Source organism: Perissodus microlepis, chromosome 13, assembly GCF_051167445.1.
Source record: "Perissodus microlepis isolate ML-2025 ecotype Zambia chromosome 13, ASM5116744v1, whole genome shotgun sequence".
Lineage (NCBI taxonomy): Eukaryota > Metazoa > Chordata > Actinopteri > Cichliformes > Cichlidae > Perissodus > Perissodus microlepis.
In genome coordinates, this window is record NC_140473.1 from 27,365,125 (window position 1) to 27,388,675 (window position 23,551).

General features: G+C 40.0%; 3 protein-coding genes across 5 annotated transcripts; 1 reads left to right on the top strand and 2 right to left on the bottom strand.

Annotated features, from left to right (window-relative positions):
* Positions 1-532: 532 nt before the first annotated feature.
* Positions 533-4,798, bottom strand: LOC146375271 (cytochrome c). Of its 2 annotated transcripts, none has more exons than XM_084948125.1 (3): positions 4,663-4,798; positions 3,165-3,339; positions 533-1,681 (listed from the first exon to the last, which is right to left on the bottom strand). In XM_084948125.1, exons 2-3 carry the CDS (start codon positions 3,331-3,333, stop codon positions 1,536-1,538), a joined length of 315 nt encoding a protein of 104 aa, XP_084804251.1. In that variant the 5' UTR covers positions 3,334-3,339; positions 4,663-4,798; the 3' UTR covers positions 533-1,535. The 2 variants fall into 2 exon arrangements, with proteins under 2 accessions (XP_084804251.1, XP_084804252.1); XM_084948126.1 differs by lacking the exon at positions 4,663-4,798 and adding an exon at positions 4,499-4,576.
* A 3,038-nt stretch (positions 4,799-7,836) lies between these two features.
* On the top strand, positions 7,837-14,406 carry rbm45 (RNA binding motif protein 45). 2 transcript variants are annotated; one of them, XM_084948122.1, is made up of 11 exons: positions 7,838-8,317; positions 8,683-8,805; positions 9,222-9,348; positions 9,522-9,653; positions 9,764-9,934; positions 10,453-10,582; positions 11,514-11,604; positions 11,904-12,061; positions 12,368-12,443; positions 12,546-12,685; positions 13,882-14,406. In XM_084948122.1, exons 1-10 carry the CDS (start codon positions 7,907-7,909, stop codon positions 12,660-12,662), a joined length of 1,536 nt encoding a protein of 511 aa, XP_084804248.1. In that variant the 5' UTR covers positions 7,838-7,906; the 3' UTR covers positions 12,663-12,685; positions 13,882-14,406. The 2 variants fall into 2 exon arrangements, with proteins under 2 accessions (XP_084804249.1, XP_084804248.1); XM_084948123.1 differs by having other exon boundaries at positions 7,837-8,317; positions 12,546-14,406.
* A 756-nt stretch (positions 14,407-15,162) lies between these two features.
* Positions 15,163-22,742, bottom strand: zc3h15 (zinc finger CCCH-type containing 15). Its single transcript, XM_084948124.1, has 11 exons — positions 22,531-22,742; positions 20,729-20,830; positions 20,445-20,556; positions 20,193-20,345; positions 19,513-19,604; positions 18,979-19,161; positions 17,669-17,749; positions 17,433-17,498; positions 17,231-17,335; positions 16,254-16,389; positions 15,163-16,123 (listed from the first exon to the last, which is right to left on the bottom strand). The coding sequence occupies exons 1-11, from the start codon at positions 22,603-22,605 to the stop codon at positions 15,936-15,938; spliced, it is 1,293 nt and encodes a 430-aa protein (XP_084804250.1). The 5' UTR covers positions 22,606-22,742; the 3' UTR covers positions 15,163-15,935.
* Positions 22,743-23,551: the final 809 nt, after the last annotated feature.

Here is a 23,551-nt window from a genome sequence, read left to right on the forward strand (position 1 = left end):
CTGACTGTCTTTCTAGAATGACTTCATGAGCAGTAAACTGACACCTTACTGGCAAGAGCGGCCCTCTGGGTATGACTGAGAGTTCAACTCTCTTTAAAGAGACAGGGAGTGCACCACAAAATGTTACTTTAAGTGGATATATTCAATGTCTAATCTGCTCTTTTTTTTTATATATACAGGAAACAAGACTCCAAATAGTGTTATTACAGTAGCAGATGTACCTTACTACACTGATAATACAAAATTTACACATATTTGCTCACCACAGCGTCTTTAATTCGCTTTAAGATTAACTGAACACGAAAATGTCAAATCCACATTTAGGGTCATGCTTGGCTTCATATTTGTTTAACAAATCGGCTGAGGCGACGGTAAAATTAGTCTGGTCTTATCTTTAATAAAAATTACTGGTTTGATAAGACCAGTGATGTTTATTGCCTTTACTCTGGAGGGATTTTTGAAAGAGCAGAACATCACCCGGCTGCAGGGACAAGCTGTCAGCTCCTGACAGACACCATGAAATGAAGAGTCGTTTTTACATGTCTGTACGTTTTCTTTTAATTGATCCTTAACCATCTTGTCTGTAACAACATTCAGCTACCACATTACAGTCAAACACCGATTACAGTAAAAGAAATTAAACCAACTCTGTCCTGCCTGTGAAACCAGGTAAATAACATCTTCCTTCAGTCCAGATGGTGCCCACAATAGTTTCCCTACATTATAAAGTCACTCCACAATATTAGCTCGTGATGCTTGTATGCCAGCTGATTTCACTGTACCTCCGCATAGTGGTGGGTTTCAAGGCATCAATGTAATATTTATACAACCCCACAATTCTTGGCTGTAAGGAGGCAGATAAATACATCACCTTTAGCAAGAAATCTTTAAAAACTTCAAAGGAGCCTGATGACAGGCAGGGGGTAAAAACAGGAGCTCAGAGGGGCAGTTTCAGGAGTGTTAACAAAAGCAGTATTTCCCAAATTCAGTCCACAACAAACTAAGAGCATTCACAGCAGGTAGAAGTCTTTAATCACATTTGTGCAAAGGTCAGACACTCACAACTTGAATATGAATGCTGAGGGCAGATTCAAAATCAGCACCAGTTTCCACCAAAACTCCACACAGGCTTCATTGCCGTTTCACTTTCATGTAGCTGATATTAGATGAATTTTATTATTCATCGTTTTGAAAATAAAGTATATGGTAACTCTGTTAGTCAAAAATACCAGACACATGTTGTCATGGAAAAGAATGAGAGACGACCCATCCTCCCAAGAGATTTTTTAAATAATGTGATTAGTATGTACTCGTACAGACTCAACGAAAACAGGACTCTGGTTTTATGTTTGGTCACTTGAACAGCTGCTAAAAACTCATCTGACCTTAACAGGAAGTGAAACTTACAGCAAACACCAGTCTGAGAATATACATTAACCGTCTGTCCAAATGGCTAAACATAAAATCATATTTAATGTGTATTGGCAGAGAAAAACATTAAAATTACATTAAATATTGTGATCTCAGTGATCTTTTCATGATGTTGCTGACTTGAGGTATGCAATGAGGTCTTGGCGCTCTCCCTTCTTTTTGATGCCAGCAAAGATCATTTTGGTTCCAGGAATGTACTTCTTGGGGTTCTCCAGGTACTCCATCAAAGTGTCCTCACCCCAAGTGATACCTGAGGGAAAATGGTCATCAATGAGTCAAGTAGCAAGCAGGTGACGCCAAGTATCAGTGACCAGTTTAATGTGTGGCTTTAAAGAGGCCACATTAATAAAAAGCATTTAGCTTGTATACAATCTTTAAGAAAAAAAAGGAATTAAGGAATTAAAGCTGCCATTTATATAAGTCTAGTTTAGACTCAAAACGAATTAACTGAGGTGAAAATAAATGTCACCTAACACGTCCCACTCATTTGCCTGCTTCTTCTGAATGAATCACACTAGAGACTTGTTACAACTCTAAACAGTCTTGTAGCAATTGAATAGTTTATTGTACAAACTGTTTGTGTACTCCAAATATTTAAGTATCTGATGGCTTGTCAGATGACATACTGCTTCACCACAAATACAGGATATCTGTTAGTGTCAGCAGCCTGCGATGCCAAAACAGTCACACTGAGACAATAGCGGAAATTTTAAAGATCTGTCCTTGAAAACACCCATAACCTTTAAGAGTACTTCTCTCAAGCGCTTACTGTTGCTAAGCTACGAGAACACGTCTTTATCGCATCTACCATTATCTTGACTGATATCACACACCTGCCCCTTCTTGAGTTTGAAGTTGGGAGGGGAAAGTTACAGAAGGAAGGAAAAGCACCACAGAGGGGCAGTTTTACACAAAGGACTGAGCGTGTTGGCCCCAGCTTCAGCAGGATTTATAGAGAAAACAAATGGCGAGGGTGCTAAAAATCGCAGGGATCTTTAGGCCTGTGTGCACAGTGAAAGAGTGTCATGAGACCTTTTATGAAACCTAAAATGGCTTTGTCATTTGCAAAATGTGAAAGAAATGTTCAAGTAATCCAACACCATTATAGTCAATGTGCACTGCATAACATAACGACCTCAGCAGGTTGTTATGTTGTTTTGGGTTTTTTTTCCATCAGAGCATCCAAGGCAGTGGCAAGAAAGATGTGGCACTCTTCCAAAAAGGGCCACAGGAGATCATTTTATTAACTTCACTTCAAGAGTGAGAAAGACCAGAGATACACCTGCAAGCCTCAAAATGTGAAAACGGAGGAGGATATGAGACTTTTAAAGCCCTAAAGAAAAGAAAAAAAAAAGCTTGACTACTTTTAATATAGATGCTTAAATGGGAATCCTTTGCCTTATTAAAATTAATAAAATGGTTTTAAAAAAAACAGAAAAAATCTTTAGCTTGTAAGCTACTGAGACAACATATAAACACGAAATAGCCCTTTAAAGACTTCTGAATAAAATAAAAAAAAAAACATTTGTGAACATAGAGGTTTAGATGCAAGTCATTGTCCTTTGTCTACACACTTAGTCAAGCGAGGCAGTTTCCAGAGAAAGTCCCCGAAAATCAATTTAAAATCCTTTAAAATAACTTAGATTTCAGACAATGCCAATCTCCCTTCTTTGGTGATCTATATCTAGCATACAAATGTATTTATAATCTACTCAGAGACCCAGTGAACTGACCTTTGCTCTTGTTGGCGTCTGTGTAAGTGAAGCCTTCTGCCTGTCCGGTCTTCCTTCCGAACAGACCCCAGAGGTTGGGGCCCACCTTATGCTTGCCACCCTGCTCTACTGTGTGGCACTGAGCACACTTCTGGACAAAAACCTTCTTTCCCTTTTCAGCGTCTCCCATAGTTGACTGGAGAAACAAAGCCAACAGGAAAAAGAACAGAATGAGATGAAAATGCAGTTTAAAAAGTAAAAGTATACAGAATTATGAAGGGCTCTTTAAATACATCAGACTGTCTTCTATCCATAGCCCAGTTAGGAAGCTTAAAGCTCTAATTTGACCCCAGCGCCATTTTGTGAAGGTCACTTAAGGACACAACTCCATAACTTTTACCATTTCTTTATCATTGGCTCTAACTTTACAATGCATTCAGGTAAGTGATCGCATTGCCCTGTGCGCTGGCACGACGCCGAGATTACCCGGAAAGCTGACAGAGAAGCAGCGCAGGAAGCCGAAACTACACCGCCCTTAAAACACGTTGGGCAAGCCACGAAGGGCCTCAGCTCGAGTTACTCCAGGGGGGACAGCTTGCCAGGTTTGGCGAGTAAAGGAGGACCTTTTTAATGATCTTGCGCCATGAGGCAAAAGGTTTACCGAGGGGGAGCCAAGGTTAATGTGCTTAGCGGAAAACGTGCTGTAATTACTAGAGCACCAGTGGCAGAGATCCGACCGGTGTTTCTGCCATAAAGTCGCTTCTACTTTGAGTTTCGAGGTTAAAAATGATGGTCTATCATCACTGGGGGAAACATTTTAGTGCAACACCACTAACATGACCCCCGGTCCCCCAAAATCCTTCTACCGCCCCCTTTTCATTAAAACCACCTACAAATCAACATTTTAGTTATCAGCTATCATTAAACGGCTAGTATTTTAGTAATTACATAACATAACGGCTAATTTTCTCATTCTAGTTCTTAAGAGACGAACCGCACCACATCGTTTGCCGCGTAGCCTCCAACATGGCGGCAGCCGGCTGAATGGCATCCCCCTCACGTAATATCAAGGGCATACACCCTTTACAACAAGTATCAACGTGTATTCGCGGTCTACGTGGCATTTTCGCCTGATTTTGACGCTTCGAATCGCTGACTCAAGCTCAGCCTGAACTCAGCTTGGGCCGACCATCATGCTAGTAGTACGATAAGCCGGGTATGGGTCGCCCACCGGGGCTGTCAAGGATGCTTCAATGTCGGCGTACGGAAATTGCACTTCAAAGCTGCTGTGTTGCCCAAATGTTTTCCCAAATCACACAAGAGTCCAAGTAAAATGGCTATAACGTTTAAATTACCTTATTATTCCCCCATAGCGGGCAACGCAATGAGAACACAACCGGGCTATTCACCAACGTGGGCGCTAACTCCCGCTACATGCTACTGTTGCGACTCATATCCTGTTACTTATAATATAATCTCCATTCCCCTGTAAATACATTTATAAAGTATGAAATTTTACCTTTTTATGAGAAGATGTCGGGTTAAAAATACTCTACTGTAGGTAAGTAACCGTCTCAGCCTCGGCCGACAAGCGGTTTGTGACGGTCGCAAAGAAGGTCACTTCACTTTAGAGGCACCGGCTTTCGACGTCATCACAGCCAATCACGTGCCGCGAGATTACCGCTTAACCATTACGTGTCGGTGTAGTATAATTTCTATGTTTTTTTGTTTTCAGTTTTATTTGTCCTATACAAGTTAGCACAAGGTCAACATCGCAATGAAATGTATTTGACGAGCAGAAGACAGTCACTCAGCAGAAAGGTACAGTAGAAGAAAAATAAATAAATAAATAATAAATAAATAGAAAAATAGTAAAGAACAAAATATCAATATGCATCCTCATCCATGTCACAGCTTTACTTTTATATAAAGAAGTCGTTTACTTTTTATGAAAAAAATACAATTTAAACACAGAAAACACTAATGTCGTGTCTAAATGTAAGGTTTTACCAAGAACGCAGCAAGTCTTGTTATGTGTGTACACGCAAGGCGACGAGGCTGAGAGCAAGAAAACGAAAGGGAGTTTTAGCACAGGTCCCAAGAATCTTGTCGCATTTCCTCCAGAGCCTTTACGGGGCAAACTGAACCTGCTTTTCTGGAGAAGTTTCGTGAAGGATTTTGGCAACCGAAAGTACTCCACGTTTAACTTGGTAACCAAAGATAGCCTTTTAATTTAACAAAACTGACACGTAATTTAATAAGTCACTCAATGATCGTACACACTTAGGTACATGTACTCCCCACAAACCAAATGTGCGCATAATGTTTACAAATTATTAAATAAATTATATTTTCTTCTTTTTATGTCTTCTACTTATCTGTAGTTTCTTACATTGCCTTTTGTACTCTACATCCTTATCCCAAAATGAACCCTCACTCGCGAAGTGAAATTTATGTGCCTAAATGATATTTATATTAAACATGAAAGACAAAAGAAAATGGAAAAAATAAATAAATAAAAAGGTTAAGTGGTAACCCTTGAGTGTTTTCTCAAGGTGACCCTATGTGTCCCCAGGATAGTAAAAAAGACTTGTTTTATTAAACACAAAGAAATATAGCGATCAACATTCACAACATGTGAAACTGGAACACTATTATGACAGAAAGCGGCTATAAAATCTAAACGTTTGTGCTTAGAAGGGTCATTCAGCACGTGACCTGTAAGCGCCTAAAAATACACCTAGACACCAGCGATCGCGCGCGCGCGCACACACATGCAAACTAGGATGCTTTCAAAAATAATACCTGTGCAGCACATCATATTTTAACAGCACGTGTTTTATTTAAAAATCATGGTCTGACATTATAGATATAGTCCCACAACTTTTCTGGTCGCCTGTCCCCAGCACGAATGTGACTAACTCTATCATCTGTAACGAAGGGCTAGCTCCCTCTTATTTCTTTAAACAAACACACACAGAGGCAGACAGAAAGAGCTCAGGTAACTATTTCACAGCTGATCCCTGATGAGTGTAATCCTGTGTCAGGTATTTATAGAACACGATTAATAGGATTAATAAACCATCAGGGGTTCTCGTTTGGTGATAAGTCCCATTACTCATGTTAATTAATGTGTTAGTTACAAAACCTCTCTGCAGCATCTTTTCGTAAGACCAGGGTATTTTGTAACACCTGCATTTCTCCTTCCCGTGCTGCAGAGGGCAGTAAACGCAAATACGTGTCATGAGCGCCGCGGATGCATTTAAAACTGTCGGAATTTCTACAATTAATTCTCTAACGTTCTCATTTGACAGCGAACAAAGAAATTCACTTTCTAAATATTTAAAGAGTTAAAACAAAAGTACTAAAACAAGATTTAATCTCATGCCTTATAAGCATTCTCTATGCACGATTCAATTTCATTGCTTCTCTGATTCATAACGTTTTCAAATGCTTGCAAATGGCTACTACAAGCGCTAAGTCGTGAATTTTTAAGTCTCAATCTAAATAATGTTAATGAAGGAATTTACTTTTCCAAAAGTTTTTTTTTCAAAACACGTAGATAACAAGAGCGTTATAATTTACTTAAAAATTGCCGCGGAGCACATAAAGGCAGCACTAACAACTGCAAGCAACGCTGCTGTGTTTACTAGTGATGGGATTTCCGGATCATTTTAGAGAATCGGCTCTTTCGGCTCACCTCACTAAAAAGAGCCGGCTCTTTCGGCTCCGAACCGGCTCTTCAGGTTGTTTTGTTGCTTTAATTAATTTATTATTAACAATAAAATAAAATTATGCACAAAAGGAATTACTAATGTAAAAAAAAATGGTTTTATTTATATATGTTTATATATAAATATATACAGTGGCCCCTAGAGACAAAACACGTACAAACTCCAAAACACATTTCTAGCGTTAACTGAACTTCCAAAACAGAGCTACCTAGATCACTTAAATTACACAATTGAAAGCATATGTGTATTGTTTGTGTATTTATACACAAGCACTCATATATATTCAAATAATTTAAAAAAAAAGTTCATTAACCTGTTACTACCACACACCAAATCCGATCGTTGGTACTTGCTGGCTTGTGTAGCCTCTAGGTAACAAAAGCTCAAAACTGCGCCTAGCATTCTGGAGCACTTCTGTTGTGTTTTGTACGTGTTTTGGAGTTTTTACGTGCTTCTGAGTTTTTATGTGTTTTGGAGTTTTTACGTGCTTCTGAGTTTTTACGTGTTTTGGAGTTTGTACGCGCTTCAGGGTTTGTACGTGTTTTGAAGTTTGTACATGCTTTGTCTCTAGGGGCCACCGTAAATATACTTTTATTTATTCACTCCACATAAAATGTAATAAATAAATCATATAATACAAAAACCAACTAGTCACAGTTCAACTTTTAACTATTTAAATTTTCAGCCCTTTCCTTTCAAACCAATTTAAAATGAAACAACACAAAACACTGCAAACCACAACACAATTAAATATAAATTAAAATATGAAAACAAAAAGAAGATGCACACTCTCTGTCATATAGGCCTGCATGAATAAACCTTCTGAATCCTTTATCATCCGCAACTGAAAATAGTTGTGGATGACTACTATACCTTTCTAATGTGAGTTGTTGTCCCTGGCTTTCTTTCTCTGTCTCTCCCTCAAGCTCTGTTCCTGTGCTACTGTGTAACTACCGCCCCTCCCCCCTCTTCCCAGCGCAAAACACAAGGCTGGCTGCTGAGTGAAGCGGAAAAAAAGTGCCAGAGAGGATGAGAGAAAGAAAAAAAAAACCCATGGCTTGCGATAAGGAGCCGGCTCGCGTCATTCACGTCGTTCAAAGATTCGGCTCTAAGAGCCATTTCGTTCGCGACCGACACATCGCTAGTGTTTACAGGGAAGCGAAGATGGAGGAGTATCCCTCCAAACAGGTGCCCGAAAACCTCGACGATCCTCCCAACAGCCGACTGTTCGTGGTGACGAGTCGGTCCATCACTGAAGATGAGCTGCGGGAAAGCTTCTACGTGTTTGGGGACATTCAGGGGGTCTGGGTTGTCAAAGACAAGCAGACAAAGGAGTCCAAAGGCATTGCCTACATAAAGTTTGCCAAGTCTTCTCAGGCCTGCTTGGCCATGGAAGAAATGCACGGCAAAGTCCTGGTGGAAGGGACTAAACCTGTGAAGGTAATGTCAATGGTTAGGTCTCCAAAAAGATTATATTTTGTCTGCTTCAGTTCAGACTGTCGATTTATAATATGCGTATAGCTAGCAAGCTAAAGGGGCGTGATCGTTAGCTGCTTTCAGTTCACGTAACCTCAGTTATCTACAATCTCACTCTTCTGTGCAAAATGCTGTTTAAATTTTAAATATTTGGAACTGAGAAGACAAAACATGGAATATTTATTGGCTAGGGATAAATCTTATTCTTAACTTTACATAAGAAAATATCATAGTTGCGATTCTTCTTCGAAAATATACAATTAACGTGTATCGTCCGCTATTTTAATGCATCATTTGTGTCTCTTTGTTTGCAAATGTTGGCTCTTCAGGTGTTTATAGCCCAGTCACGGTCATCAACGAGACACAGAGATGTTGAGGATGAGGAGCTGACCAGGATTTTTGTCATGATCCCCAAATCCTTCTCAGAAGAGGACCTCAAAGAAACATTCAAAGTAATACTTCTTCTTTTGTGGTTTTGCAGCTCTATGTTTGCCTGTGTTTTGTATGTGTCTAACGGAAATTGCGTTGATTGTTTAATGTCAGTATTGTGTTTCCTTTATGAAAAATATTTTTGTGCTCACCCAAAGAGGTTTTGGCCATCTACCAAAGAACCTACACCAGGACTGTGATTAAAGTATTTTGCTATAAGCTAAATATATTTATATTTGTCTATCAAATGGCCTAAAAATAACAGGAACATGCATAAACTTCTGTTAAGTAAGAACAAAAAACATGCTTTAACTATATACAGACCACTTATGCTTAGCGTATATAGTGTGTTCTTTTAGGCCATCTTAATTGAGGCTCTCTAGAACTCGCTGACACCCCTAAATGCTCATTTAGATTCTTTCTGTTTTTTGTTTTGCAGGAGTATGGGGATATTGAGTATTGTGTGATCATCAAAAACAAGTTTACAGGAGAAAGTAAAGGCCTCGGCTACGTAAGATACTACAAACCCTCCCAAGCTGCCCTCGCCATAGAGAACTGCGACAAAGGTAGGTCTGCCAAACTCATTTACTTGTTCATTAATCCTGGTAGAAGCAGCAGTATGAACATCAAATATACAGAATGGTTGGTGAACGGTTACAGCTGTGGTGACTTCTCACTTCTGTTAACACTTAGTAAAGGGCATGTTTATGATTTAAAGCTGTGGAAATGATGTTATTAGCCTACAGGGCCATTCTGGCTGAGCCTCGAAGCAAATCGACAGCAACAGAAGATTACAGCTCTGGAGGAGCAGCAGCCAGAAATGATTATGCTGGCGGCTCTGAATCCATGAACCAGTACACGTTCTCATTGGGTACGAGTTTCTTTGTCATCAGAATTTACTACCACAGGAAGGAAAGGGTAAAGGTCTTAGTATTATCCTCTGTCTTGGTACTGACCCTGGTGTCCTTCTTCTCTGTATAGGCGACCCTGGGAACTACACAGTCATAGATTACCGCCACGGTGATTTCACACGCTGTCTCATTGTGTCCACGCGCATTGCACTCAATCAAGAGCAGATTTTTTCTCTTTTTGACATTATACCTGGCATGGAGTACTGCGAGCTGCAGAGGGATGCCTACGGAATGAACAAAGGTTAACAGTTCAATGTTATTTATATACCTCCAACATGTTACAGCAGTCAGAATCTGTTGCATTGAGGAGAAAAAAAACCCCTTTTAACACGAACCATCTGCAGAATGAGGCTCAGGGACGGTAACTGTCCAACTTCACCTGTTGGGCCAAGGAATCACTAAACACTGAGCAGATTGTTGGGAACAGTAACCTCAAAGTAAACTCTTACAGAACATAGAGCCACCAATGTTATCAATTTAATCCTCTACAGATGTGACAAGATTTTAATCATGAATGTTTTCTTAGTGTGACAGAGTGACTAAAAATATTGTATTTGTGATTATATGAGATGGCTAAAAGGAGCAAACCCTCACATTTGAAAAACTGGATGGAGCTGATGGTTATTTTACACACTACATCAGCTTTACTCTAGTTTGCAGTATCGGTTCTCTGTGGATGTTGATGTGGTCCATTCTATTTTGATGACTGTAAAATATTCCACTCTGACCTTTTCTTTGCTGCGTGTCACCTGCCTCCAGGCCATGCTTTGATTCGCTACAGCAATCTTGGGTCAGCACTTTATGCCAGAGAAAAGCTAAATGGCTTTGAATATCCACCTGGAAACAGACTGGCTGTAAATTTTGTTGATGACGGCGAGGACCGCGGCAGGTATACACACAATGCACACATAACTACACAACAGTATATGTTGAACTTTGAGCCTGCAGAAGGGTCACAAATTACTGGAGCCTCAGAGAAGAAAAACCCTTTAAAGTTTATATATCCATAAATTAAAAGATAGGAATGAAAATGCCACTGATAATTAACTGTGACCTTGTCTGCATGCCTTCTTGGCCACATTTTATTTGTTGTTAAATATTCACAGGTGAATGTTGTCCCCTGTGGGTTGTAGTGACCGGGCAGTGTTTTTTCAGAGTGCCGTGACTGCCTTTTTAAATATTACGTGATCTCAAAGCTGTTAGCGATACACACTCACATTATTCATGAACTTCACACTCTCTCTAGTAAAAGACATCAGAAGAACAGGCGGAAGACGATCCTGAACAATATGGATCTAGTTAACTTGGCCAGGATATTAAATTTGGTGCTTGTGGACTATATAGTGACAGTGAACTGGGGCTGAGATGCACAGCTGTCATTCCCCCTGCTGTTTCTCAATATGCTATGCCTCAGCGTCTCTAACTATGCGATGTAGGACGGACCAGTGTTTCCTTTCCTGTTCAAGTTGGCTTGAACATGAAAATTACACATCAGTAGAATACAGCGCAATACAGGAAGAAGCACAAAAAGCCATCAGAGATTAAAGTAGCATGCACTACTACACAGTACACAGTGTTTTAAACACTCTTCTTCTAAACACCTTCTGTCTTTAACATCACAAACATGAAAAAGAGTAGCTCTCATTATAGTTGCTGCACAGATTTTTAACACTGCCCCCTTGTGATTATATTTAGCTATAACATGTAGACGAAGCCCTACAAGCGACCAGTGCACCTCTGTGCTGGGTGCTTGAGGCAGACTTAATTTTCCCATCGTGTCCACAGCTGGAAACAGCCTGTATGTTTGCTGTTGTGTGTAGTCCTGTAGGTCGGATGGCCATGCAGTTTGTTGCAGCACAGATGATGTCAGCGGTCTGGAACGGACCATCCAGCAGCCAAGTGATGAAACCTGTGAGTCATTAATTCAACATCTGATTTACAAAATTGTGTCAGGTCATCGTCTTGTTACTCTGCACATTTTATTTACATTTCAGATGTTTTTTTAGCAATGATAATAAGAAAATTTCTAAAAAAAAAGCTATATTTTAATTCTTATTAGCTTATCTTTTAAAAATCTGTGCTCACATAAAGATTAAAAGTAGTTCAACAGATCAAACCTAGAATCTCCTTTTCTGAGGGATATGCAGTGTGTGAACAGTATGTGACATTAAAATTACTGATCCTGTGTTCTCTGTGTTGGTATGTACCAGGGCTTCTCTGTTGTCTCGTCAGTTTCTCGAATTCAGACCGACGCCAACCTGCCGTCGCTGAAGAAGCTTGCTCCGCCTGAGAGCAAAACCAAGGAGCGGCTGTTTGTCGTGTTCAGCCCCTCCCCGCTGCCCCCCGATGTGTTGGAGGATGTTTTTTGGTAAGTGCCCTGTGGTCTGACTCAATCACTACGTTTTCAGAAAATGCTGATGAGTTAAATACACATGCTGTCACAAAACAGTAAAAAAAAAAAAAACAGTGCATTACCGGGACGGTTAAAGGTCTGCTTGATCACGACTCTTGGCTCAATCAGTGCAAACTGCTGTGGATGATAACATCAGGCTAAGTGCTCTTAAATAACAGAGTAAAGCTGCTATTAAACCAAACAGACAGAATTAGAAAATGTTCCTGCTTTACAATTAAATGTTATTTGTTCGTCTGTGCCTCCCTGTGTCTGTCTGTCTAGTCGCTTTGGCTCCCTCATTGAAGTCCACTTGGTTCCAGGGAGGAAAGTTGGATACATGAAGTATGCAGATAAACAGGTAAAGCTCAGATTGAGGATAAACTTGTGGGTTTTATTAATGAAGGAATAGAATGTAAGTAAACTTCAAACTCTTCTTCATCTCTGTGTTCATCTCTGTCAGTGTGCGGACGAGGCCATGGCAGCGCTCCACGGACGCGTCGTTAACGGGGTAAAGATGAAGGTGATGCTGGCTGATCCTCCCAGAGAGGAATCTCATAAACGTCCTCGTACCTACTGAAGCCTACATGACACGAACCAGTGGTAAGTGTGCAGTCTTCTGCTGCAGGCTCACCAGTATGTGCAATTGGAAGTATTTTGGCAACAAAATATATACACTGTACACGTAATTTGTCTGTTTACATGTTTGTTTAAGAAAATATCAGACACACTGCCAACGAGAATAATTTCTTATATTCTTGATTAGGAATTCTGATTTATTTAATCCAACACCTGTGTGTGTGTGTGTGTGTGTGTGTGTGTGTGTGTGTGTGTGTGTGTGTGTGTGCGCGTGTGTGTGCGTGCTCTAGTGTCAGATGCTTCGGGTATATGTGTTGACTGACCACAAAGTAAAGACGCTCTTAACAAACGTCGACAAAAGAGCAAAAATGAAGCATATAAACACAATAAGTACAAAAAGGGAAAGGATCAGGGACAGTGTGAGGTGACGGCTTGAAAAATCTGGGAGTTCAAATTTCAGCTGCGTAATAGTGGGAAACAAGTGTAACTCTTGGCTCTCCACATCACCTGTCAGGGTCTGTTCAGGGACAAGAAAGGCTCAGTGTATAGGCAGGCTAACCAACTACAAAGGACCAGTGCTACTTCATCAGTTCACAAGGAAGAAAGTGCTGCAGTGCTGTGATGTCTGATCCAACAGGTGGTATCATGGAGGCAGGTAGACGTGCAAAAAGAAAACGTTAGGAAGCACTACACAGACAACAAAGTATTTATGAAATAAAACACTAGGAAACACCAACTTTCTGGATTTTTCCTGATATATTAGCAATGTCACAGCATGTGTTGTACACAAGTGTCCTTGCAATACTAAGTCTGGTCAGTAAAGCAAAAAAACACAGATCAGAGTCTTCAAATTGTGTTGAAGGCTTTCAAAGCCTGATTATAAGCTAAAAGAATTCAGAGTAGTAAAAGAGTATTTATTAATCATATCATTAGAAAGTTATATCATTATACATAAAGCTTTGCACCCTACTCTGCTTCCATTGCAGGTTATTAGAGTTTAGAATATTTAACCTCAATGTTACCCACAGCGAAGGCCCTTTATGATTTATTTGCAACTTAAATAAACTGTGTGAGAGCTCCTTCACGTCACCCACCTGTGCACTCCTGTGAAGCTCTCTCCTCATGAGTCACGAAAGCGACACTCTAACAAGATGTCAAGAAGTTTCTGATGACAGTCGTTTCTCTTCCTGTGAATAACACTGCAGCTTCTTGTTCCCCAGGCGACTGTTGCCATGACACAATGACACCTGACCTTCTCCCGACCTCTGACACGACCTTTGACACCTGTCTGACCTTACTCCCGGTCAGTGACCTTGCAGCGACTCACTGATAGGACGCTCCAGTGTTATAACACTAATAAACTGAAGTCTTAATCGTAAACAGTCTGTGAATAGCAATTGTGTAGTTTGTGGTCAGTGTCATACTTTCGTGCTTTCTAAGTGCAAAATGTCAGCCTCGACACTGCTCTTTGATTTAACAGATTATTTAAGAAACAGATTTAAGAAACGCTGACGTGAGAAGTCTCATGGTTCGGGCACTGTGCAGCATTTTACTGCAAGTTTACTGATAAGCTGTGAAAAACAGGCTTTATAAAGCTGGATGTGGACAGTTTGTAGCTCACATCTGGTCCTCCTTATTTGTCTGATGGTATGCTCTGTAGCCTGTGCAGGGCTCGGTTAAAAGGTGGTTATTTGAATGACTGTGAACTTTTTTTTTTTTGTCAATAAAAATATAGTTGAACACATTGTCTGTCTCATCTCTTCTTTTACAACATATTAACTGAACAGCTAATAAAAAATAAATTATAAAAGCATCATTTCTCCTGTTATGCTAAGAAGCTTGCTAAATTAAAAGGTCATGCATTCAGTTTGTACTTTTTAAAAAAAATATGTGATGATGACCCGGAGACCATCTGGATACTGGGTCTTTATTTCCTTCTGTTGTACTAGTCTTTGTCCTGCAGTGTCCCTCTGATGCTCTAAAGGGGGAAGCCCTGTTTGACTTGGCTATTCACCCATGTGCATATATCTGACACTAATAACCTGTGTGGATTTTTACTTAGGTTGCATTTTCAGAAATACATGTTTTCTTAATTAGCACTTTGCTCTTAAGCCATAACAGGAGACAAGATAATCTTGGATTTCAACATATAGATATTATAAATAACTGAGTGGGTTTGGCATAAAGTATAACTCTTCTAATCAACTTTAAAACCACCGGTTGGGGCCACAGACTTTGGGAGTGGAGGTAGTTGGTTTACAGACCTCCAAATCTTTTTTTTTTCTTCTCAGCATTGGCTCTGGTTGTGTGTTATCCCGGTCCTAGCCCAGAGAGAGGGTCTAAAAAGGTAAAGCTGACCCTGAAAATACACGGCTTTTATTTTATGGTACACAACAGGAGGCGAGCAGACAATAATCAGTGAAATGTGGGTGTTAAACAGAGAAAAGGAACAGCATCAAGCTATTTAGCAATGGCATCCAAAAAGAGACGGACACTGGATGTATAGTAATTTTATTTTATTTTTAGGCAACTCATGAGAACATTATTTACAATACCAGGCTGGCACTGGGAACAAATCTGGTCTCAGATCAGGGAGCTGACATTTAAGAAGCTCAGTTTGGACCTTTCCTTCAAAAAAAAAATAAAAAATACTAAAAATAAGATTGATTTTTTCAGCAGAGCTGTGACCTCAGCTAAATGAAATAATGGATCTGTTGAAGGGAAAACGATGTCTACTTGAATGACGAAAGTGCATCTCCTAACTAAAGCTTTTTGGCATGAGAGCAGGTGAGTTGTGTTCACCTTCCACTTGTATAACTTCTTCGCCACTGAAGTCTGGTTTAATAATACAGTCTAACAGGTATAGCTCTTTAATTTTAAATCTGATACACTTCCCTTAAATCAATATATTCAATATTTTACTGATAGAGTAGAGAAACACTTGAAGCCTAATTTGCCAAATGTCAGTGTAAGCCATCAAGTTTGTCAAGCAACAAAAAGTGCGTAACCACAGCCAAGTTCTCCTCAGCAGAGATGCGTGGAGTTGGCCCTGCTGTGGAAATTTGGACACCCAGAGGACAGAATGATGTACGGTGAAAACAGAGAGGGCAGAGACAGGCAGTGATGTCAAGATATAATCAGGCTTTATTACTGGAGTCTCTGAAACTTAAAATCATTCAAACGTCTGGTCTCTTTGATGTTTAGCTCCATGCATCCATCAGTCCATCCCTTTGCCACTTAGTCCATCTGACTTCTACCTCCTGCTCCCTCCTCATCAGTCTTCCAGCGCCAGTGTGTTGAGTTCTTCATCGAGCTCCTCCAGATCTTCTCCCGTGAACAGGTTTTCATCTACCGGTACTTCCTCTTCCTCTTCATCCTCCCCTCCTCCGTCCTCCCCTCCGCCCTCTTCCTCTGAAAGCCCGTTGGCCTCTGCGCCACCACAAGCTCCGTTCAGCTGTTCCTCTGCAAGCAGGAGGGGAAAAAAAATGCTAATCACACAGCTGACGTTTGTTCATCAGAAGTACTCAGAAGTACTGTGTTTGTTCTCTTACAAAAAAGGGATAAACTTTGACCAGTGTGTTTTTTTTCTCACCGTCGTCTGATTCCGTCGTCTCTGTCTTATTCCTAGAGGTGAACCGGTCCGTGGATGCTACAGTAATACCTGTGTTGTCGACCTCTTGTGGAACAAAGCGAGATAAGTCTATGTCCTGGACGCCTGTAGTATCAATCTGAAATTTAAAAGAAGAAAGAAAGAAAAGAAAACAAGAGAAACATTAAGTTAGAAAAGAAAGAAAAAACGTGGAAGGGCTGGAAATGTGAATTTTGAAAAACTCTAGTGTCCAAATAAAATTGCAAGAAAAAAAAGTTATATTAAAATTCTTATCTTTGATGTATACATTTTTCCTTTTCCATAAAATTAGAAAATATCTGAATACTAGTCTAGCTAGGAAGCATAAACCATTGTGACTACATTGGAAAGGCAACAATAAGACAACTGTCAAAAAGGGAATTGCATGTGCTGATTTAATTAAAGAAAACACTGACATTGTCTTGATATGTGGCACAGATGTGCATGGCTCAACCAATCACTGGTAAGAAGGTTCAACTATCATTAATACTATCAGTAATATTAATATTTATTCCCCTATAAGTCTTTTTTCACCAGCTATAAAATACTGAAATACTGGCTTCATATTTGAATGCTTGTTTTCCAGTATAAATCAGTACCTTAACATATCTGCCTGACTACACCGACCTCACAGAGGAACTAAAATAAATCGCTTGAAGTGGGAACACCAACACACTGCATGCCAACATCAAAACATTTATATTTCATACCAACAACGCAAACTATATTAGACACCAAACACAGGTTATTGTGCGGGGACATCTCATTTCAAGTGTGAGAGCCACAGAGCTGAAATCAATATAAACTCACACACAGACTACAGAGAAACAAGACTGTGGGAGGTTTTTGTCTATTCTAAAACACAGAGCTTCTTTCAAACTGCCTCCAACCAAATCTGTGAGTTTATTGCATTATGCAATTGCTGGAAATTTCATAATTACCTCTTCCTCCTCCTCTTCTTCGTCGGCATATCTAGTGTCGTCAGCTTCATCATCGTCATCATCAACCAGCTCTGGGCGGAATTCGAACACCTCACGGCCGCTCACCTGCAGATAATTAATACAAATAATAATACAAATTGCGTTTAGACATTTTTGCTTTGGCACCGCTGCCAAGGTGAAATTTCACAACAGCTGCACTCACCACCAGAGATTTGCCAGCCTTAAAATCAGCCTTCTTCTTCTCCATTTCCTCCCTTGCTTTGTCCACCTGATAAAACAAAAGCATCAAGTATATCATGACAAAAATATTTGACAAAGCTTTAATGATTTCAGTCATTGAAAACCCCCCGAGTCATCAAGTCTTTAATAATATCAGGGAAAAAGTGGAGACTTGGCTCTGACAACCTGATGCTACTACAATGTTTGAATGTGTCCAACCTTCTCCTGCCTTTTCCTTTTCTTCCAAGCCAGGAAAGTCTCCAGAGTTATCCGAGTGACATTTGGACCCAGAGCTGCACGCTGGAGAGAGACAAAGAAAGAAATCTCAGTTTCCGCACTTAAATTAATTAATTTGAGGTAACAGCATGAGGCCACAACATCTGAAGACAGAGACATTTCTTAGCAGTCAATTATAATATCTCAGTCTTAGCTTGTGTTTTCTCTTAACAGCAAGTTTTGCTGTTTTTCAATACTGAGTAGAAATAGTTTACTTTCATAATTACATATGTTGAGTTGTTAGCAAACATCCTAAGTAACACATTCAAAAATAATCCAAAACAGCAGCACTGACCGCGACACCAATTTACATTAAGCGGTTTTGTATTCATGTTTAAACATCGTTCCACTACCCTGCAGAGGTCACATAGTTTGCTCACATTTATTAGCACTGCTGTCACTAAAGATGTCTAGATGTCTGCAATGATACGTAGTCTCGTCTCTCTGGACTAAACTATTTGAAACGTACTTTTCTTAAGAAATCATAACTGATTCAGATACATGTTTGCACTCAGCTTGGACTAGGTGAGGCTGCTGCTATTGGTTGTGATGTGTGTGCCATTACAGAAACACCAGTAGTGATAACATCCACACTTAAAGCTTTAAGCTGGAGACGTGAATGTTGGCAGAAGCTCTAAACACAGACAACTTAGCTTTCTGTTTCAGATGGCATTTTTTTAATAGTTAAACTGTCCAACATGATTTCAACAGAAACTGCTATAAAGTTTTAACAAAATGCAGTGACTTCTTCAACATGGTGTCAGTCAGTCTGGATCAAAGTGGTGGGGTCATACCAAGTCTGTTCCTCTAGCTGCAAAAAATACAACGGCTCAATCCCAGATGATTTGTTTCTTATATTGTAAGTAACACTAGTAATTGTATAACCAATGACAATTTGGTCTAATGGGACCATATCGAGCAACAACTGACCAGTGGACCCTGGGACTACCGCTCTCCTATTGACTTGCCTACTTGGAGCATTAGTTGAGGCATTTAATCATTCAGCACCCACGTAAAGGTTTCACAGCTTCTGTTTGGTACGTGAACCTCCACACCAGGCTGAGCCAGCCTTTTGAAGATAAAGGAGAAAAGTGCAAAGTTGTCTATGGTAAAAATGGTTTGCATATCAGCAATACCAAAGACAGCAGCCTCACTTTTACACCTTCCAGTCCATCTCTTTCAATAGTTGAACTCTGTGCTGCTGTTACTCACCTCAAAGGTTCCCTAAAGCACGCTGTTGTAGTTATCCTTACCTCACTCTCTATAAGTTCCTCCAACGAGATCTCTTCCTCTGTCTCCTCCTTCTTCTTGTCTTTTTTCAGTACAAAACCGGGAGGCAGAGCATGCCGGTACATACAACTGTCGCCCCCTGCGGGACACACCCAGAACCAGCCGTACTTATTGTTTTCTATGGCCTCCAAGAAGTACTTACACACCTGCAGACAAACAAGTGTGAGTTAGCAACAGTAAAGCAGACAAAATCTTGTATTATTATTGGTATTAGTTGACTGAACTGTTAGCTGGACTGTCTTTGAGGAATTTTGTTTAGAGCCAAAAGACTCTTGGAAACAAACAAAGGAAAAAAGCACTTTTTTTTTCCTAGATTTGGTTTTCTCTGCTTCTTCTTTATCCATCAAACATCCTGAACTCCCTGCATTTCACCTTACCACATAAACAAGTCTGTTTCCCACACTCTCATTAAACCACCTGATGAAAACACAGACGACCAGCAAATATCTAGCTCCTTGTCTTCATTCACTAATTGTTTTTCATAACAACAGACTTACGATTTGTGTTTTGGCTTTCTTCTTCTCAGCTTCTCCGTGTTTTTTGTTGACGACTTCCTCTAGTTTCTTCTCATCCCAGTTCTCCATAGTGTCTGAAAGCAGCACATCACAGTCTTTCAGCATGGGGTATGAATTCAAATCACTAAAATGCCCAACACCCTCTCCTGTAGCTCATAAAAATAGCTCACATTGGCCTTTTTTGTACGAGGATGGGGCTCTAAGATAGTAAGACGTAGCAGAACTTTCAGTTAATTTTCAAAGGAAAAACAAACAAACATGGTAGGCATGATGGACCACCCGTCCAGGTAAAGTCAATAAAGGAGATAAGGCAAAGGCCTGGTTAATTTAATTAAGTGTTCACACTGAATTTTAAGTCCAGATATCAGTAGTTGAAATAAACTCAGAATGAGGTTTATTTGCATTACAGGGGAAAATATTGACTATTTTATTCAGGAAAAATAAACAAAGCTGCCATAAAGTAGGCTTAAGACCCATGTAATCATAACTAAATATCAAATCAAGCTGTTTACATTTTTAGCAGATGGTTGTCTTCTTAATTTATCTGAATAATATAAAATGATAACAAAGATTTCCTAAGAGAAATCATGATGCAGATGTTGATATCACACAGCAATAAACACCCTTTCAATATGTACAAGTTAACTGTGATGTCTACCAACCTTTCTCCAGGTCTTCATCTCTTTCGTCCACATAGACGCTTCTCTTTTCACATTTCCTCTCCATGGATAGATCATGGCTGAACTTGCACTTGTCTCCTTTAGTACACTGACCCTGCTTAAAGAACGCACACAGCACTGACTTTGGATCAACACCTGCAGGAAATAAAGAGAGAAAAAAGATCAATCATCTTTTCTTATCAAATTTAACACATCAAATGATTCATGTCCTGTGTGTCACATGCTGTGTGTTACCTTTGCTGACTTTCTGAGCAGCAACTACAGGTTTAAAAAGCTCATTGAGTTCATCCAGCTCTTTCTTCTTATCATTCTTCTTGGTGGTCTTTTCTGCCTCAGCCTGGGCAATCTAAACACGACAAATTCAGCCACATTTAAAGATTATCTTACTTACAAAAGATTTAAGGAAGACAGCAAGTAGAGTGAGCAAAAGTAAGAGAAGAATGTTTGGCTTAAGGATTAAGAAGATACACAAGGATGAAGGCAGAAAGAAATACAGAAGGCAAGAACAGTTCGCCAACCTGTCTGGCACTTTGTTGTCCATATTTGACTTGCTGAGTAACATTCTTGATGTACTTCTGCTGCTTGGCCCCTTTTTTGTTCTTTAAACCAAACGTCTTATCCTATAAAAACCAAACAAACAAACACAAGAGCCCAAACACATCTTTATTAATTGTCACTATTATAATTCAATTCCAAACACAAAGCCTGAGTGAGTGTTACATCACAACAACAAGGAGTACAGTGAAAACCACTTGACACATCTGCAATATCAGGCCATGGTTCCCTTTTCCATCCACTGCAGAACTACCATACCTAGTTGAAGTGTGCTAGTCAGGTGAAAACTCTAAAGTTTTAAGATCGTTTAAAGAATGAGTGAATTGATTTTTTTTTGTACATATCACAGCAAAAATTATTACACAACCAAAACCGAGATTGTAGTCTTGGTTCAGTCTTGTTAGGCTCATTATGCAAAGCATAACCTCCAAGTTTGCTTTTATTGCATAGATCCTTTAAAATAATGGTGAGGCATCTGTTCTCTTTGGCTCGACTAACAGCAACATGAGACCAGTGATTAGTGATTTCAGAGAAACCAAAATTTGTCTAGGCAGACCAAGTCTGTGAAAAGTTAGACTATCGACAAGGAACAGATCATAAATGCATGTCTAACTCAACAAATACTGACACACTTGTTCAAAATCTGACATACAGCTATGATAAAAATTAGCTCACTAAACATCATTATTCAGGGTAATTTTCACAGCGATTAGAACTGAAGGCTATGACTGGCCTTCTGCGGCACTGTATCGCTCTGTGTCTAAATGTTTTATTTAGGCACTACCTTGCCTGCAGCACTCATCCCAAGTTTCATCTTTATTTAGTTCACGTTCATTCTTTATTAAAAACCCACAGGCCCAATTTACCATCCACCATAACAGTAGGCTTTGATTTTAACAGGTGGTATTGAACCAAGAGTGCAATATGTGGCTCATCTATGTGTTTAAATAGTTATTTTACCAACAACAAAAGTCACACCTACAGCCTGGCTCAACACCATTTTCTGTTGTAAAATTAAAAACTTTGCAACTGAAAGCAAGAGTTGCTTGTCTGGTGTTAAGGAAACTGAATTATGAAGTTGCATGTTAAAAACTTCGAGCACAATCTGCGCCCCTTTCAAAATTTACTTGAAATCCCCGCTGCTAAACTTAACCACAACAGAAAACATGTAAGCGACCGGAAGACGCTGATAACATTAAGTGTTGTTTCAGGAAAAACTAAATACACACAAATTGAGCTTGAAATTACTCATTTCTAGCCCGTTTACATCACTGAAACAGACTGAAATGTGTTTCCTGAGCAGTCCTGAGGCCGGTCACAAAACAGGCCTTTCACTCTGCGCCTTCGTGCCCGTTTGTGTTTAAAACCATGAATAAAACCTCATAAAACACTACATAAGCTTTAACATAATGTTTGTAGTTCTTACATGCGTCTTCAACAGGGGATATTAACCCTAAAGCAATAACTGTGGACACTTGCTCATGCGGCGGGACGGCCCTGATAGCAGCTTAGCTTTATCGGTTAGCTGCATGCCTTCGTCGAGAGTCAGCTAGCTTTAGGTTTAACTATACCCGAAGGGGCCTTTAGTAGAATACTACTAACTACTTGGAAATATGGACCGAACAATTAGAAAGCACTGACAACTGCCCAGAGGCCAGAACAACTTTACGATTCACCTGTCAGCACTTGCGATAGCCTCGGTTAGCCGTATGCTAGCTTATCAGCTGGGGTTAATCAACGACACGCTAACTCGTGTAACTTTTACCTCAATAATCTTTTCCTTTTTCTTCTCCTGAGTTTTTTTATTTCCCCCGGGCTGGGCGGGTTTCTTCGGAGGCATGCCGGCTCAGGTATAGCTCTGAACAAAATGCGTGAAGCTGTTCAATATCTTTATTAATATGGTGATTTTGCAGGGAAGTCAGCTCCACATTACCCGGTTGTTGCTAGCACCGCAACAGCGCCTTCTAGGCCACATGTGAGTTGTTGATGTTCTGTGACGTCAACACGCACCCCGAGAGGCAGGATGGGTACTGTAGTTTGTAGAAAAATCAGACTCAGAATACTTTATTAATCCCTAAAGAAATTATGTAATCCCTAAGGAAATTATGTAATCCCTAAGGAAATTGCAAAACACGTCTAGTTCAGGGGTGTCAAACATAAGGCTCTTCTTCCTCTTCTTCTTCTTCTTAAGATCATTACGGTGGTGGTGCAGGACATGTATGAAGACATGGTGAGATGGTAAGATGTATTTAAGGTGCGGGTAGGATTAATTTAGGGATCAGCTCTGAGCCCATTCTTGTTTGCAGTGATGATGGACAGGTTTACAGTTGCGGTCAGGCACGAGTGTCCATGGACTGCAATGTTTGCAGACAACACAATTACTATTGCAAAAACGGTAATTAGATTACCGTTACTTTCCCGTAGGAACGCTGCGTTACTGCGTTACTAAAACCGTGATTTTTTTTGCGAGAAAGTCTCATGACAGTGACGTAAGCGAGTGCGACGTTCGTGACAACAGCTGTGTGCAGATCAACAGTGGATCATATATCGAGTGCGGGAGAGAGTATGAGCGTGCAGCGTTTAAAGCTTGGAAGTACTGACCTTATTTTGAGTTTGATTCCATAAAAAGTGACAAAAACATTAGCGTCCGTTGTGTGTGGGAAGAAAACTTCTTTTTACAGCGAAAAAAAACCCCCTAAACTTCCAAGCAAGCACCGAGTGCGCTATGACGTAATGGGAAACTCACAGAGAAACTCGCGGATTCTTCAACTGACCGCTGCGGCACA

Bases quoted from the DNA above. Each gene is read 5' to 3' on its own strand.
- LOC146375271 (XM_084948125.1), bottom strand. From the start codon at position 3,333: ATGGGAGACGCTGAAAAGGGAAAGAAGGTTTTTGTCCAGAAGTGTGCT. The intron at 1,682-3,164 runs GTCAGTTCACTG...ATTTTCCCTCAG, and splicing joins AGACGCCAACAAGAGCAAAG to GTATCACTTGGGGTGAGGAC.
- rbm45 (XM_084948123.1), top strand. From the start codon at position 7,907: ATGAGAGAAAGAAAAAAAAAACCCATGGCTTGCGATAAGGAGCCGGCT. The intron at 9,654-9,763 runs GTACGAGTTTCT...TTCTCTGTATAG, and splicing joins CCAGTACACGTTCTCATTGG to GCGACCCTGGGAACTACACA. The intron at 10,583-11,513 runs GTATACACACAA...TGTTGTGTGTAG, and splicing joins GACGGCGAGGACCGCGGCAG to TCCTGTAGGTCGGATGGCCA.
- zc3h15 (XM_084948124.1), bottom strand. From the start codon at position 22,605: ATGCCTCCGAAGAAACCCGCCCAGCCCGGGGGAAATAAAAAAACTCAG. The intron at 20,557-20,728 runs GTTGGCGAACTG...TGTCGTGTTTAG, and splicing joins GACAACAAAGTGCCAGACAG to ATTGCCCAGGCTGAGGCAGA. The intron at 16,124-16,253 runs GTGAGAAAAAAA...TCCTGCTTGCAG, and splicing joins GACGACGGAATCAGACGACG to AGGAACAGCTGAACGGAGCT.